Below are 17,010 nucleotides of genomic sequence, written 5' to 3'. Positions count from 1 at the left end.
TCTCACCTCGATTGCGCACGGGCCAAAGTGACACAAATACCTGTCTTACCCCTGCTTTAGCACCCCGCTGCGCATCTGTGTGCTCTCCAGGCTGTGCATATCTCGGCACATTTTATGAACCATGGTTGCACACAATCGCTTCATTGGGCATGGATGAACCGTTTGTCTCTTCCTATGCGTTTACATCCTTGCAACACATCTGAACCCTTAGTCCTGACTTAACTATCTAACTTGGCCCCGACAAGTTTCTTTGAGGCAAGTTGCCAAGTACACGTGCGATCCCTTTTATTGAGACCAAAAAGCCACGTTCAGAGCCATCATTTACAGTCATCAGTCCCATGGCTATGATGCTTCATGTGGTCCAAACCTAATGTCATGAGGTGCTCATTTCAGAATCCTTTTCATCCAGCAGTCGCTCCTTCCCACCCTCCATCCGTGATGAGGCTTATGTCAACGCAACTTTCACGGTAGCCTAGTTGGCTCTTCTGGATCGTTTCTTTCGCAGTTGGTCAGGTGCATACTTCCCGCCGCCCTGGTGGATTGGTCTTGGAGGGGACGGGGGCGGCGAGTAGTCGCTCATTGCTTCATTGCTCCCCGTAGCATCGGAGCAAGAGACGCAGGATCTCAAGACCAGTCAGCACAAGTTTGCTAAAATATTGAGATTCCGCTTCATGTAGCTCACCGAAGTCCTTGAGTTCTGCTCGAGGTTTCCCACAAGTGGTGATTGGGGCTCGATCTCAGGTCTTGATTCTTCTCCATTGCTTTGAGTGGGTTATGTGTACAATCCGCTACTGGCATCTTAGTCGCCTCAGGAGCACGAGTGACCGTACCCATGACGTCTGGATGATTATGTCTAACCTCGTGGGCTGTCTCCTTGGGGCTGCGTTTGTCGACGAATTTCTCCCGTTGGTCTCTTCTATCAATCGTATCAGTTTGTGGTAGTAGTCAAAGACTCAGGAAGTGAATTTACTCCGGACCCCTTCTCGGGCTGGCTTCCGCCGCCATTGATGAAGTAATCGTACGACTGGACGCGAATTCCGTTTGGGTACTGGTCAAGTCAGTATGCATTGAGACTTGCTGATGAGGCACCCTACCTAGTGTCTGCTTTAGTCGAGAGCTTCTGATCATTGCTCACGTTGCCTCCTCTGGCTCCTATGATTGGTTTATTTCCATTCTTTAGGGCACTACGTTTTGTTAACTTCAAATCCGTGACTGTGATTCAGACTACGCACCTTTTGAGGGGCTTGACGTTGGGAAGACTATGGCTGGTTCCAATACTCTCCGCGACTTGGCAGACTGGGATGGAAATCGGATACATCTTTGCAATATCAGACTCAACATTGTCTCGTTTCTTCATCGGAGACTCGGTTGTTGTGGCCTTCCCTCGCGCCTCATGATGGACTTTGCTACTCAAGTTGGCTGGCGCCGACAGAACCGAATCAGGCTTGTGGCGTTCAGGAGACCCGTTCCGCAAAGTTGCAGTCGCGACGTAGTCGTCACTTTGGACAGTTGCCACAGCGGGGGACACCTCATTCTGTCTCGTTGCGTTTGTTCCATCGGTTGCATTCTTTTTGGTTCGCGCTTCTGGAGATGGGGGGGTGATGATCGAAGTTGCCGAAGTCCGCGAGTGATGGCTACTCCTTATGGACGGCGCTCGAGTTGAGTCGGATTCGGAGCTGGCAATGGTTGACGCTCTACCGACTGGATTATTAAACAGGCTGAAGAGCCTTCGGGTAAGCGACGGCCTTCTTCGCGATGGCTGTTGAGAGCGCTGCTGAGTCTGCTGGTGGTCGGGCATCTGACTCCATCGATGGTGAGCGCGTTTCTGGGCTTGAGAATAGGGCTGCGGTCGTTGTTGGTGCTGGACATTGATAGGGGACCCTGACATCGCAGAGTGTCCCTGATGGTGGCCAGGTGCCTGCGTCTGCATCGAAGGATATTGATGTGTCTGGTAAGCCATCGGATAAGGGTAAATCGGTTGAGGTTGTTGGAATGGCACCGGCAATGGCATAGGCATTGGGAGGGGAACCGGGACTGGCAGAGGTGGAGGGGGGGGGATATGAAGAATTGTTGGATGAGTGATCATGAGCTGGTGAGGTTGCTGTGTGCCCGTCAGTCCCTCATGTCTGAAGAAAAATCGTGGACCTTTTGAGTTGATAGAGGTCGCTTGGCTTCTGGCTCTGGGGCGGCGTCTCTGTCGAACAAGGACGAGATCACCATCAATCCAGTTCTCCTGCTTCTTTTTGGATCGTAGAAAGAATAGTAGACCGAGGAAGAGCGAGAGAAAGACCACAACAATGGTCACGAGGACCCCAGCCTGCTGCGCTTCACTAAGGCACCCCCATCCAGAACATGGAACTTCAGAATTTGGCGGTGCTGGCGACACTGGGGGTAATGGACCGCTTGGTTCTTCAACCTGTCGTCGCTCTGTCAGAAATCCACTACTCTCATAAGAAGAATGATGTTTCCAAAGGCCTCCCGGACCATTCTCAGCTTTGGTGATGGCCGGCATGGTGAGTTATGTGAAAGACAAAGGCTGTCCTGAAAGTGGAAAATATGGTTGAATGCCAGCTCGGCACTCCAGTTGTAGAAGAAGAAGAAAGGAAGAGGATCGGGTGACAAGTTCTCGTGAAACAAAAAATCACAAGTGGAAAGTTTTGTGAGAAGAACACAAGTTTGGGAATGGCTGGCTGAGAAATTGGTGGTGAGGGTGCACCTGCCCCAGTTAGTTGATCATGGCAGCTTCACTCACTCCTTCCTTGATTGCAAGCCAACTTTCTGTACCGTTTCCAAGCCAAGAGAACAGATCAACTATTATAAATTCAAAATAAAATATGCCTGGACTTAGAATTTCAGAGTGGTCTGCTTCTTTCATGCAGACGTTAGAAATATTAAAGGTCTTGCCTGTACTGAAGTTATTGGTGCAAGATCTTCACCCATGCGACCATCATGCCACACCGCAAAATTTAAAGCTATAGACTAACTAGTACGGTCACATTTATAATTATGAGGCATAAAGTAAGCACTCAGAATGGCTAGCTATTTTTGTAAAATATTCACCTTGAGGCGAGGCAAGTACTTTGCCTAGGAAGGTAGGCAGAGGAGATTTGAGAAGCGTGTAAGTGACGTTAGAAGTACTCAGTACATATTTCCAAGTCTGAGCATGCTATGTAGACCCGTATCCGATACTACGAGTGTCATAGACCAATCAAAACTCGGCCACCAAGCGCTTAGGTCGTCGACAGCTGCAAGAGCACTACGCTAGCGTCTTTTGTGGATCCACATGCCCAAGGCCAATTGAGTGGGCAAGTGCTACGCGACGGATTGATCTTTCCTCAGCCTCATCCCAGCTTCCACCGAATACCTGGATTGCCTCACTTCCATCCACTTCATCAACAAACTTATCCGAGGCATGTCATAGCCTCTCATCCGCCAAAATGTCAGCCCTCCGCAACGGCGCGATAAATGGCACCAATGGCGCAGCGAGCGCGCCAGTCAGCAAGCGGTTCTCTGACATCCCAGCCGCCATCGACGTCCCGGTTCAAGGCGAAGCCGAAGACGAAGCTGTCGAAATCGATCTCCTCGAGCTTTTCGATGACCCCACCGAGCTTTGCACCCTTTTCGAAAACGAGCGCGCCGCCCGAACCTACTGGATGACCGTTGCATTGGCCTACGCCAAGCAGAAGAAGATTGAGCATGCCATCGAGATGCTGGTCCGAGGCGGAAATGCGATGCGCGACAACAACCCCAGGGAAAAGCTGAGCATGATTGGATGCCTCTGCTGGATGTACCTTTGGAAGAGTCGCGAAGCCCCGAGAGTGCCACCCGATGGCGAGTTGGCCTCTGAAGCCAAGACGAAGGAATACTACCTGCAATTGGCGACTTCTACGCTAAACGATGCGTCGCGCATTAACCCCGCGTATCCTCCTCTGTTCCTGGCTCGTGGAGTTCTGCAGCTGCTTAGGGCGTCATTGCAGACCCCCAAGGCGACAGGCCATGGGCAGGTGGACTCTGAAAAGGCGGATCTGCTTCGGTCAGCACTCAAGGCTTTCGAAGACGCTATTCGAGTATCGCAAGGGAAAAACATGCTTGCGGTGATGGGCAAGGCGCGGACTTTCTTCTCACTCGGAAAGTACCCGGAGTCCCTGGCTTCCTACCAAGAAGTCCTTCAGAAGAAGCCTGACTTCGTTGATCCCGATCCCAGGATAGGCATTGGCTGCTGCTTCTGGCAACTGGGCTTCAAGGACGATGCTAAACTTGCCTGGGAGCGATGCACCGAGATCAATCCCGAGCACAAGGTCGGAAATATTCTTCTCGGTCTCTACCACCTTGACGCCAGCAGCCGCATCCCCACAAACAGCCCCGAGTTCCTTCACCTTTACAAGAAAGCAATGACCGAGTACACCCAGAAGTCTTTCAAACTCGACAAAAACATGCCGCTGACATGCGCAACCTTTGCTGGCTACTTCTTGTCGCGCAAGCAGCTCGGCACTGTAGACTCGCTCGCACACAAAGCTATTCAGTACACCGATGTCAATGCGATCGCAAGTGATGGCTGGTATCTCTTGGCAAGAAAGGAGCACTACACTGGCGACCCAGAACGTGCCAGCGACTTCTATCGCCGAGCTGACGATGCGCGTGGCGGTGCCGAGCGGGGCTACATGCCGGCAAAATTCGGTGCCGCCCAGCTAGCCGTTCTCCGAGGCGACCTAGGCGAAGCGAAGTTGCGGTTGGAGAAAATGATTCAGCAGTCTAAGAACCACGAAGCTATGATTTTGCTGGGCACTTTGTACGCGGAAGAGGTGTTCGCGAATGAAGACGCGGACGGCAAGGAGGACAAGTCGGCCGAGATGAAGAAGGCGATTTCCCTTCTGGAGGGTGTGCGAGGTGCTTGGAAGGACAGCAAGAAAGGGATGTCTCCAGACGCTGCGGTTTTGTTGAACCTGGCTCGTCTGTATGAGCACGAGTTCCCCGAGAGAGCCCATCAGTGTCTTCTTCAAGTCGAGCAGCTGGAACTCGACCAGATTCCCGAGGAAGAACGCCCGGTCGGAATCGAAGATGAAGCTGAGAACCGCGCAACCCTCCGCAAATTCCTGCCACCGCAGCTCCTTAACAACATCGGTTGCTTTTATTCTCAGTCTGAGAAGCACGAACAGGCCAGCGAAATGTTCGAGGCTGCCCTGGGTGCTTGCATGAAGATTGGCGAGAAGGACCAAGAGATTGACACGGATGCTTTGGTCACCACGATTAGCTTCAACCTGGGCCGAAGCTACGAGTCTCAGAGTCTGTACGACAAAGCCACCGAGGTGTACGAAGGTTTGCTGAAACGCCACGATGACTACACCGATGCTAGGACGAGACTTGCATACATCAAGCTTCGCAGGAACCCCAACAAGGAGGGACCTGACGCCGTGGCGAAGCTGTACCAAGAAAATCCTCAGGATCTCGAGGTCCGAGCCTTGTATGGATGGTACATGGGCAAGGTGCACTCCCGAAAGCGCCCACACAACATCAATGAGGACCACGAGTTTCGTCATTACAAGCACACACTACAGAACTACGACAAGCATGACCGATACGCCTTGGTCGGCATGGGCAACTTGTATCTGATCCAAGCTCGAGAAATGCGGCGTGAAAGCGACAGTGACAAGGCCAAGAGGAGTGCCACATACAGCAAAGCGGTTGAGTTCTTTGAGAAGGCCCTTTCCTTAGACCCCAAAAACGCGTACGCGGCACAGGGTATCGCCATTGCTTTGGTTGAGGACAAGAAGGATTACAAGACGGCCCTGGGCATCTTCGTCAAGATTCGGGACACCATCAAGGATGCACATGTGTACGTCAACCTTGGTCACATTTACGCCGAGCTCAGACAATACTCCAAGGCTATTGAGAATTACGAGGTTGCTTTATCCAAAGAGGGCAAGGGCAACGATCCCGTCATCCTTGCTTGTCTGGGTCGTACTTGGCTTAACAAGGGCCGGTCTGAGAAACTCTTGGACGCGTACCACGAGGCGCTCAAGTACGCGCAAAAGGTAAGTCACAGTTTTCAGAGAGTTCTATCCACAGCTGCTAACGTACCGCCCAGGCGCTCGAAGCTGCACCGGAACAGGTTCACTACAAGTTCAATGTGGCCTTCGTTCAGATCCAGATGGCAACTACTGTTTACGCCCTGAACGAGAATCAGCGGACATTGGCGCAACTTCAGGAGGCTGCGACTGGCCTGGAATCTGCCATCTCTGCACTCGATGAGATTGCGAGCCATCCACAGACCCCTTACCCCAAGCACGATGTCGAGCAGCGCGCCAACATGGCCCGCAACACTCAACGCAAGCAGCTGGAGAGAGCCATTGCCAGTCAAAAGGAGTACGAGGAGAAGAACAAGGAGAAGTTGCAAGTAGCTCTCGAGCAGCGCCAAGCAGAGCTCCGGAAACGTGAGGAAGAGCGACAACAGGCTCTCGAGAAGCAGCGTGAGAGGCAAGAGAAAATTCGAAGGGAGAGAGAAGAAATCGCAGCGAGGGACAGAGAGATTGCAGAGCGTCGTGCCGAGGAGGAGAAAGCCCGACAAGAGGCTGAAATGACGACTGACAGCGAGACTGGTGACAAGGTCAAGAGAAAGAAGAAGGTGGCACCTAGGGGCGATGGTGAGAGTCGTCCGAAGAGAGGATCACGCAAGAAGAAGGCTACCGAGACCGACGGCGAAGATTCAGGCGAGGAACGCCCAACGAAGAAGAAACGCCGCCTCACAAAGAAGGAGTCTACGGTTAATAACAAGTACAAGTCTGCCGAGATCATCGTTGACAGCGATGACGAGGATGAGGATGACGATCCCCTGGATCGTGCAGAGAGAGCACTCGAAAAGGCTAGCTCTCCTCTCTCCGATGCTGAAGAAAAGGCCGGGGATGACGAGGACAAGATGGAGGTTGACAACAACAGAGACGTCGACGATGACGAGGACGACGGAGGAGTTGGTAGACGGCAGCAAAGCTCACGTTCCAGGCGGGGCAGAGTCATTGAGAGCGACGAGGATGAGGACGAGGATGAAGCCCCCAAGAAGAATGGCGCGGGTGCAGACTCCGATGATGAGGCTGACAGGGCGAAACCCGCTGCAGACACCAGCATGGCAGAAGCTGACGATGACGAGGAGTAGAGGTTCGGAATGGTCCGAAAGGGGAGCCTAGTCATTATGGCGACAATAGGGCATCCCCAATGTGTTCGCCTGGGAATCGGGAGCTCCAAAAGCGTCTGCGTCTATTCTGGCGGTTGTAGTATTAAGTATGATAGGACAGGAATTACACAAAAATGGCACATGATATGAAACTTATCCGGAACTCTGACCTACATTTTGCCCGCTTCAGCTCAGCGGCCAGTCGGCCAAACCTGTTGTGCAGATAAAGAGTTGCTCCTATCTCTCCCCACCTGAATCTATCCGGAGTCGACCCAGAGGCTCGATAGTGTGGCTCGATATCCGACTGGGACGTCGGTGCTACACGTGTACAGGGTAAGGTACCCCGCGTGGGTGGACCGCAGTCTGAACGGAAGTCTGCACTTAATACCGGATTTCCCACCAGACTAGGGCAAGCCGCAAGACCAAAGTAGGCGAGCTTGAGCTGCCCACAGTCCGGGCCTCTGAAGCCGTGAAGCCGGGTGGTAGGTTGGTTGCGAGGGACGGTCGAAGTCCGAGAAAAACGGGCCTGCGATGCGGTGCAGGGCTACACACGCACCCACTGCCGCCGCACTGCCGCCCGCCGTTGGCGACCTTACTTGGGGTCTTGGCTTACTTTGTTATACATTTAAAGTTGGGCACAGTTTAGGACGAAGGTTCATATTCCCGCTTGGCGTCGCCGACAAGCTTTCAGCGGTTGGCAACCTGCCACGCCTGTCCTACCTTGAGGTTCGGGGATGTGCCCCTTTCGTCGTCAGCGTTCGCCCCGAATATTTCCCGAATGAGCGCGACAACCAACCCCGCCTCCATCGGGACGGTGGTCGTCGCGAAGTGTTGTCGCATCAGGTGCGAAGAAACGGTGTGGCAGAAGCGGTTGAACACCGGCGGGGGAGGAGGAGGAGCGTTCAGGCTCTTTCTGCTCTCAGAGACCGACTCGTCCCAAGAGAGACATATGAGAGGACAGGACAGGACAAAGAAGGAGAATCGGAAAAGCGGTTGAACGCATGTTGTCGGAGCTGTCGTCGGAGAATCCCCCGTCACGGTAGATCAGACGGGGGCGACAGTGCGATAGCGCGACAGGACGACGGGGCGGATAATGGATGGCCGCGGATACCTAGAGTCTGGAGTTCTGGACAAACGGGCAACGTCTTTTGCTCGGGAAGTTGGAACCATTCAGGGAGAGCGGCACAGCATCCACCTCGGGCCATCCGGCAAATGACACCGCTTGACTGAGAAAGGCAATGTTAGGCACTTGTTCTCAGGTCAAGTTTCGCCCTGCTAAGGTACGTGCGAATCCATGGGGGTTGTTGCTATAAGTGTGCGCAAGTTTACGTAGCGTGTGTTGGGTTGGTTGGACGGATACGTTGTAATTGGTTTGTAAAGTGGACGGTAAGCTTAGTTGACAGTGGAGGGGCACATGAACATGAGAAAGAGGTCCGAGACTCGAAGACTCCAAGACTCCAAGAAAGGTCGGCAGGGCCCCGATCGACAATTTAGCGAGAGTTTGCCCGGCACGCCTATCTTTATCTTAGCCGCTACCCAACCCGCGCCCCTGGGTTGCGTGTATTAAGGTAGTTCGCTCTTTTTCTTCGCCGGTATTTGCACACCACACCAAAAACTCACGCAGGGGAACCAATGGTATTTCTGCCAGACTTTACAGCGAGAATTGAGCTCCCTTGAACTTCTGTCATTGGTCGGCCCAGCGCCCACCACCACCACCTCCACCACGACTCCTCACCCCGCGCGGGCAGAGGAACTCGGGACTGACTCCAGGGCCACCACCGCATGCGGCGTTTGCATGCACCGGCCTGTCATCGAGTGGACGATCTTGCGCACCATGGCCCACACATGCACGACGTTTCGTGTCCCGCCTCGGTTATTGCCATTGTCTTTCGACTTTTTGGACATGGAACTTGAGATAGACACAAACACACACACAAACAGAGAGAGAGAAAGGGAGAGAAGAAAAAGAGGGGGTGGGGAAAGACGATAGCTTTTGGGCTTAGTTCGACTGTGGTCCGGCTTGTGAGGATGTATATAAACGAGAGCGAGGAGCTCCAGAAGCGCGACCGCGACCTTTCGAGCCTTGATGCTAGTCGTTGCTCTGCCCTGCTCTGCTCTGCTCCAGCTCTGTTCTGAGCCTAATGTCCCACTACCTCCCTTCTTCTTTGCTTTCTCTTTCTTGACCCTCCAACGACATCTCTTTAGACTGGCTTCAAAAGCTTCATCAGACTAGGTTTTCCGAAATGGGTTCGATAACTCTGAATAACGCCAGCAGAGCCTGGTGGAAGGATGCCGTCATCTACCAGATCTACCCCGCCAGCTTCAAAGACGGCAACGGAGATGGCCTCGGCGACGTCCAGGGCATGATTGACAAGGTTGACTACCTCAAGGACCTGGGCACCGACATCGTGTGGGTGTCGCCCATGTACGCCAGTCCCCAGGTCGATATGGGCTACGATATTTCCGATTACCAGGACGTCCACCGCCCCTACGGCACCGTCCGCGACATGGAGGTTCTCATCGAGGAATGTCACAAGCGCGGCATGAAGCTTATCCTCGACCTGGTCGTCAACCACACCTCGGACCAGCACAAGTGGTTTCAAGAGTCCAAATCGTCAAAAACTAACCCCAAGCGCAACTGGTACATTTGGAAGCCACCCCGTTACGCCGAGGACGGCACCCGTCTGCCTCCCACCAACTGGCGAAGCCACTTCAGTGGTAGCACCTGGGAGTGGGACGAGTCGACGGGCGAGTACTACCTCCACCTCTTTGCCAAGGAGCAGCCCGATCTCAACTGGGAGAACGAGGAGACGCGCGAGGCCATTTACGAAAACGCAATGCGCTTCTGGCTCGACAAGGGTGTCGACGGCTTCCGCATCGACACGGTCAACATGTACAGCAAGGGCGTCGATTTTAAAGACGCCCCCATCATGAACAAGAACGCCTACGAGCAGCCCGCCTACATGATCTACTGCAACGGCCCGCGGATACACGAGTTCCTGCGCGAGATGAACGCCAAGGTCCTCAACCACTACGACACCGTCACCGTCGGCGAGCTCCCCCACACCCCGGACCCCAAGCACGTCCTCAAATTCATCAGCGCCGCCGACCGCCAGCTCGACATGGTCTTCCAGTTTGACATTGTCGACCTCGGCCAGGGCGTCGGCTACAAGTACCAGGCGCAGAAATGGACCCTCCCCGAGCTGAAGCGCATCGTGGCGAAATGGCAGCAGTTCATCGAGGGCACCGACGGGTGGACGACGGCCTTTTGCGAGAACCACGATCAAGGGCGGTCCGTTTCGCGGTGGGGCAGCGACGCGCCCGAGTGGAGGGAGACGTCGGCCAAGATGCTGGCGCTCATGATGTGCTCGCAGACGGGCACGCTCTTTGTCTACCAGGGCCAGGAGATTGGCATGACCAACGTCTCGCGCAGCTGGGGCATCGAGGACTACAAGGATATCGAGGCGCTCAACTACTACGACGACATCAAGAAGGAGTTTGGCGAGGGCAGCGAGATGCTGAAATACGTCATGGACGGCATCAACCTGCTCGGCCGCGACAACGCGCGCATCCCGATGCAGTGGGACGACACGGCGTTCGCCGGCTTCACCGACAGCAAGGACGGCGCGTGGATGCGCGTCCACGACGAGTACCGGTCCATCAACGTCGCCAAGCAGGAGCGGGAGCCCCGGTCGGTGCTGAATTTCTGGCGGGAGATGCTGCAGCTGCGCAAGGAGGAGGGCGAGCTGCTGACGCATGGGGCGTTTGCGCTGTTTGACGAGGAGAATGAAAAGACGTTTGTGTACAAGAAGACGCGGGGGGGCCGGAGCGCCGTTGTGGTGTTGAATTTCACAGGGGAGGAGCAGGAGGTTACGGTGCCCGGCGAGGGCCTGAAGATCCGGGTTGGAAACTACGACGACGTCAAGGAGCGGGTTGCTTCCGAGGGCGGGAAGACGGCTTTGAGACCTTGGGAGGGACGGTTGTACTTGCAGGGTTGAGGTGGGGTGTCTGGATATACCTGGTGGGAGGGGCAAAACTTGGATGCAATGAGATGTCGGAGAAACATCCGGTGCAGGTGGCGAACTGTGGACTGGTCCAAAGTCTATAGAGAGACGATTGGCCCACGGTGGCTGGACTTTTTGGGGGTTTTCTTGTTTAGGATATCAAATGAAGCTATTCCCAACTCCTCACAAGCGTCTTTACCCCGATCATGTCTAGGTATTCTCCTGGAGCCCCTTCAATAGCCCCCCAAAAGTTGGGGTAGGCTCCCTTGCAGGGTCCGTGCTTTCTCTCCTGGGCCCCCGCATTCGCTTACATCTGCACGCCATCTTTAATCCTTTGACACCCAAACTTGCTCGATAATTTTTCTCGCCCAAATGTGCCTGTAAGCGATGCGTTGGAGAAGCCAATTTGATTCATTAATGGGCCTTTACATACCTTGGCAGAAGGAAAGACTGTCATATGATGATTGTGCTGCTGCCAGTCTTCAAGAAAGCTTCTGCGCTGAGTTCTAATTTAGAACGGCATTGTGAAGTGTGGGAGAGTCAAGAAAAGGAATGAGATCTTTACAGTACCACACAACACAGAGCCAAAGTGTTCAGTAGCTCCAGACTTCTGAGATGAGCCCAGTCATTTCTCTTCCAAGCAACAATCTTTCTCTTCCCTTTAGTCGACTGAGAGTAGTATTACTGGAGGCCCCACAGCCTTTGTTGTTCTTGCTCGTAGTCCGGCAAACCAAAGGTCTTTATCCGAGAAGAGACTGGCATTGTGATGGTAGACTTATATACACACAGAGCATCTTCGCTGTCCCTATTCCAAGGTGGCTCTCATCTATATGTCATCCATATGGGACGGCATGTGAGGTGGTCTTGCTACATCAAACTGAGACGAGGGTCATAACCCTTTGAACCCAAAATCTCCATGGCGAAAAGACTTAAGCAACTTCACACCCACAGACTCAACCCAGTATCAACAAGAACAAGTTGACATGATGAGAAAGCAACTTCAAGCCGTTCTTTGCTTTGTGGGACAACCCGCCTTGTTCCCAACTTCAAGGATCCTTAAGGGGAGCAGTGAGGCCGAGAGCCTTCAGAGGAGTTTCCAGGGACCGTGGGCTTCAACTTTCGTTTTCCCTTCTTAAGATGGTGTGTCCTGAATCTAGAGAGAATCACACTGGTAGACAACCAAGCAGAGCCTTGACGTTCAGCAATGAACACTGACTATTTCTCCCATTCAACGTAGGTCCTGCCCCGGTGCCAGTCCCATACTATGCCTCATATACGGGTAGATGATAAAGCAGGGCCGCTGACATCAGTCCAGCAAAGATGAGTCAGTGGCCGTTGACTGTTGCTAGCAATCCTAAGGACTTCATTCTGGAGAAGTTCAGGAATGAACATTAACTGCCTCTCCTGTTTAACTTCAGTCCCGCCCCAGTGCTAATCTTATGTTGTGCCTCAACTACGGGCGGACAATAAAGCAGGGCTGCTTACACCAGTTATAGGGTGACCGTTGGCCGTTGACTGTTGTTGGCGCTCCTAAAGACGCCATTCTGGAGAGGTTCGGGAACGAACATTAGCTACGTCTCCTATTTATCTGAGATCCTATTCAACTCACGTCTCCCCCTCCCTCCCCCCGCCAGCACCCGTCCCGTATTGTGTCTCGAATACGTGCGAGCGACTAAGCAGTGTCTAGAGGATCTTGCTTTAAATAGCTCTCTGCCTCGCCCATCTCTCAAAATCTCATACTTCCTATCCAACAAGCATCATCGCAGCCAAGATGCCAGAACTTTTCAGCAGCCTGGCCCTGGGGTACGCCCTCGTACTCCCATTTCTCTACCTCTCCTTCAGTACTGGAGGAGGGGTCGTCATGGATTTCATTCTCAGCAGTTTTATAGCTGTTCCCGTCGCCGCCGGTTTCTGGCTCGTCACCTCTGCCATCAGCCCTCGTATCAACGAGACCGTCCTTCTTCCCGGTTTACCTATCGAAGCCTACTTGACATTCAAGCATTCGGTCAAGGTCAAGTATCGCAACAGAAGGAAGATTCCGATGGCAACATTGTGTCAGATGTACATTGACGGAGACGTTGAGATGATGGGAGACACACTGGATGTCCTCGAGATGAGACATGACTGGGCTTCTTTCCGTCTGACCTTCCATCTCATCTACTACTTCCTCTTCCATCTCATCCCAAAGATCGTCATGGATTTCTATTCTCATGGTATGTTTCTCTCTATGCTTGTCCATATCCCATCACCAAAGTCTAATTCATATCCAGACGACGATGAAATCCACCCAGCCCTCGAGAAGCTCGATCTAGGCTTGATGGGCTGCTTCCTGGGACCCCGCATGATGTACACTTCCGGAATCGTCCGCAACATCTACGAGGATAAGTCCCTCGAGGGGCTTGAGGACAACAAGCTCCGCGTCATCTGTGAGAAGATTCGTCTCAACCGGCAAGACAGCATCCTTAGCATCGGCTATGGCTGGGAAGCGCTCGCCGACTACATACACGGTATTTTCCCCTACATCCCCTTCACCGGCTTCACCCACACCGGCGAGTACCACAACATCCCCGCCATCAAAGGCGGCTACAAGAAAATCGTCTGCATGCACCTTGCCCTGCACAAGGGCCCCGGCAACTTCATGGCTCTGCACGTGGGTCCCGGAGAATACGCGGGCTTCTTCCGACTCCTCCACGGCCTTCTCGACGACGACGGCGTCTTGTTCCTTGAAGTCGCGGGCGCGCGCAAGTCCTGGCAGTACGAGGACCTCATCTGGAGACTCCTGACGGCAAAGTACGTCTGCCCTGACGCCGTGCCGTACGCTTCTCTCGGATCCTTGACAGACCAGCTCGAGAACGCCGGCTTCCAAGTCAAGAGCGTGGAGAACATCAGTGCCCACCACTCCGCAACGGTCCGCAAGTGGTACAACAACTTTGTCTGCAATCGAAAGGCTTTGGAGGCCACGTACGGCTCGAAAATCTTCCGGGTTAGTTTCTCGACTTTGTCTTTCTTTTCCGTCCTTAAACTATATATATGATTGAGATGACGCTGACCTTGAATCTACCTCATAGACCTTTGAGTTCTTTCTAGCGTACATGACGATCATCTTCCGTCAAGGCAGCGCCAACTCTTACCAGATCGTCGTCACCAAGAATCCCAATTCCGTCAACCGAGCGAAGAATTGCTTGAAAACCTCCGGCGGGGCATTTACCCGCACAATCTACGCTGACAGGGAGCGCTTGGCCAGTTACCCCAAAGAGGAGTTCGACACGACCTACGACCCCGCGGCCGCCACCCGAGCCAATTCTGAGGCTGGAGGTGAGGGTTCTTCCTGGGACCACTATGAGTAGTCTCTTGAGTTTTTCTCCATCTTTTAGCCACGTAAGTGGATCTCCTATGTCTCTAGGCATCGCAGACTTTGATGGGGGATGCGGCGTTCTAGGATGAGATGTGAGTGGTTCCGGATGAAAGCGCGAGGTGGCAGGGAAGAAGGATTAGGAGACTGAAGACCTACCATTGATTGCCATGGTAAAGAGAATCGTAGCACGAAATAGTGCTATAAGCCTCTCTATCAACAGAGGTCTTGAAAAAACTGCTTCGCAATTGATGACAGTGGGAGTGGCTGTGAAAAACACCCCCGTGACGTGATACAGCTTTAGACATGCTCCATCTCGCCGCAGGAAGATTCAGAGTACGGTCGCCGTTAGGTTGAAGAGTTCCCCCCCCTTCTTCCTCCTGAAAAGGGAGACTCGGCTTCATGTTGAAATACCACGGACTTCAAAGCAAGAGGAACTATTTGACCGAGTCTCGCAACAGCAAGGGGGGCAGGGGTGGGTGGAGAGGCCAGGTTCCGGTACACAAACTTGTTGAAAAGCATAGGACCAAACGGACTTTACAGTATGAAAATCAAAGCGAGAACCGAGTGACTGGATGAAAAGACGTTTGTGTCCCAGCCGACGACAAGAAACACCATGGGAGCAAACACCATGAGAACGTGTTTGTACCACCCCTCCCCCTTGGAGAAGGAAATTAGCACAGCTGGGGCACAAGCTCGCGGACGAACATATCACAAACAGCTCTTCCATTAATCCATCCATCCTAAATGGTCAATGTTCTGATTAGACCGTGGACAAAGGCAATGGCCAAAGCTGCGAATAAAACCACTCAGGGCACCCTTTTCGCTGGGACTCCGCCTCGATTTCCCATCTCTTTCGTCACATACCCGTTTTCTTCCTCATCGTCGCTACATAACCGTCTTCTCCTTCCTTCCTCAATAGCACCTTCCTGGTCGGCTTCAACGATGCAGACCCTCCCGGTTCTGCTACTCGTCGTTGCGGCCAGCCTACCATGGGCGGAAAGTCTCGGATTCTGGCGCGCCAACCTGCCGGATCTATCAACAGATCTTGGAATCAATGGCAGCATCCCCGCGTTACCGAGGGCGAACGGATGGCCGCGGCCGAAGCCGACGCCAGCATTCATGCATTCAGCTGCCGTCTTGAAGAGACTAGAGCAGAGCATGAGTGCTCTTCAAGTCGAGACCCTGGGCAAGAATACCTGTGGTTTCTTCACCCTCTCCAAAGACGTCCCGAGAAGTCAGTCTCTTCTTTACTTTGAAATTAACAGCCTCGCTCTAATAGAAGACCACCATGCGAAATCTAGACTATGATAAAAAAGACTAACATCATTCGTTGGGCTCCTCAGTACCGAGAACACGCGTTTGCGACGCAACCAAAGACTGCACCGCCTCAAATGATTATCTGGGCTGTGGAGGGAACGCCATTGTTACCTGTTTAGCGTTCAATCATCCCCTGTGCGGGCAATCCCAGGTTCGCGGAAAGAATACACTCTGCTGGTACGTCCTCGGGATTGCCGTGAATTGGTTTCTACTGGGGGTGGACGAACTGACAGTGTCTGAACATTCCAGCATGAAATCGAATGGCTACAACGGGGAGTGCCAGACCTTTATCAGGAGTGAAGGTGCCCTGGGCGACAAGACGCTCCTAGCATGTCGCGAAGACGACATTGCCTGGGATCCCATCGTCTATCTGCAGATCGTAAGGGACTTTATCACGTCTTCATCCACTTCTTCGGCCGAGACGCGGACCACACCAACCCCAGACTCCTCGACGCCCTCGGACATGCCCACCCCTTCCGTCCCATCGGCTCCGACACTGTCGATGGCCTCTTCGACAAACGCACCGACGTCAGGGCCTACCGGCGGCGGCGCTCCATCCGTCGGCTCGCAGACCGGGGCCATTGTCGGCGGCGTCCTCGGTAGCTTGACCATTTTGGCCATTGCCGGCTGCGTCGCGACGTGGCTTGTCGTGAGACGAAGGCGGGCGGTGTCAGGTCGGGGGTCAAGCGGCCACGTCTCACCGTCTCCTAGTCACGAGCTCGCCGGCGATCAACCGTGTGTGTCTCCGAAAGAGGGAGGCGGCGAGCAGTACGGTTACCAGCCCATGTCGCCGGTGTCTGCGTGCGCGTCCTCGTCTGCGCAGCGAGAGGTGTTTCAGGCCCCAGCGAGCGATGCAATAGGAAGTGCAATGAAGCCGGCTGAGTTGGGCTGAATGATTTCGACGTTGCAGTGGTCTTTTGACAGGCCTTCAACATCCAATTCTGCACACGGGATCTGTCGGGTCGGGCAATCGTTTGGGAATGAGTCGCCCGGTTTCTTTCTTAACAGAGATACCACTTCTTTGAGAAGTTAATCAGGTTATGTTTTCGTGGAAGTCACATGTAACAACGCTTCTCACGAGGCTTGATAATGGACATACGTATGCGGATGACTTGCTGTATTCGTCCCAAGGAGAGTGCCGTGAATATCTTGAATACACTACAGAGGGG

At 53.5% G+C, this 17,010-nt stretch overlaps 5 protein-coding genes across 5 annotated transcripts; 4 read left to right on the top strand and 1 right to left on the bottom strand.

Moving 5' to 3' along the window:
* Positions 1-584: 584 nt before the first annotated feature.
* Positions 585-2,512, bottom strand: CORC01_10135 (uncharacterized protein; the record flags this gene model as incomplete). The annotated part of the gene is made up of 4 exons (XM_022621764.1): positions 585-697; positions 831-916; positions 1,095-1,184; positions 1,233-2,512. 4 exons carry the CDS (start codon positions 2,510-2,512, stop codon positions 585-587), a joined length of 1,569 nt encoding a protein of 522 aa, XP_022471769.1.
* Positions 2,513-3,437: 925 nt separating this feature from the next.
* CORC01_10134 (tetratricopeptide) lies at positions 3,438-7,147 on the top strand (the record flags this gene model as incomplete). The annotated part of the gene is made up of 2 exons (XM_022621763.1): positions 3,438-6,032; positions 6,086-7,147. The coding sequence occupies 2 exons, from the start codon at positions 3,438-3,440 to the stop codon at positions 7,145-7,147; spliced, it is 3,657 nt and encodes a 1,218-aa protein (XP_022471768.1).
* Positions 7,148-9,408: 2,261 nt separating this feature from the next.
* CORC01_10133 (alpha amylase) lies at positions 9,409-11,163 on the top strand (the record flags this gene model as incomplete). The annotated part of the gene is made up of 1 exon (XM_022621762.1): positions 9,409-11,163. One exon carries the CDS (start codon positions 9,409-9,411, stop codon positions 11,161-11,163), a length of 1,755 nt encoding a protein of 584 aa, XP_022471767.1.
* Positions 11,164-12,940: 1,777 nt separating this feature from the next.
* Positions 12,941-14,516, top strand: CORC01_10132 (cyclopropane-fatty-acyl-phospholipid synthase; the record flags this gene model as incomplete). The annotated part of the gene is made up of 3 exons (XM_022621761.1): positions 12,941-13,382; positions 13,440-14,152; positions 14,238-14,516. 3 exons carry the CDS (start codon positions 12,941-12,943, stop codon positions 14,514-14,516), a joined length of 1,434 nt encoding a protein of 477 aa, XP_022471766.1.
* Positions 14,517-15,466: 950 nt separating this feature from the next.
* Positions 15,467-16,733, top strand: CORC01_10131 (uncharacterized protein; the record flags this gene model as incomplete). Its single annotated transcript, XM_022621760.1, has 3 exons — positions 15,467-15,758; positions 15,868-16,018; positions 16,091-16,733. 3 exons carry the CDS (start codon positions 15,467-15,469, stop codon positions 16,731-16,733), a joined length of 1,086 nt encoding a protein of 361 aa, XP_022471765.1.
* Between the last annotated feature and the right edge of the window lie 277 nt (positions 16,734-17,010).

Source organism: Colletotrichum orchidophilum, assembly GCF_001831195.1.
Source record: "Colletotrichum orchidophilum strain IMI 309357 chromosome Unknown Scaffold_97.1, whole genome shotgun sequence".
Classification (NCBI taxonomy): Eukaryota; Fungi; Ascomycota; class Sordariomycetes; order Glomerellales; family Glomerellaceae; genus Colletotrichum; species Colletotrichum orchidophilum.
Note: the sequence above shows the minus strand (reverse complement) of the source record. Positions and strands in the feature narration are given on the sequence as shown.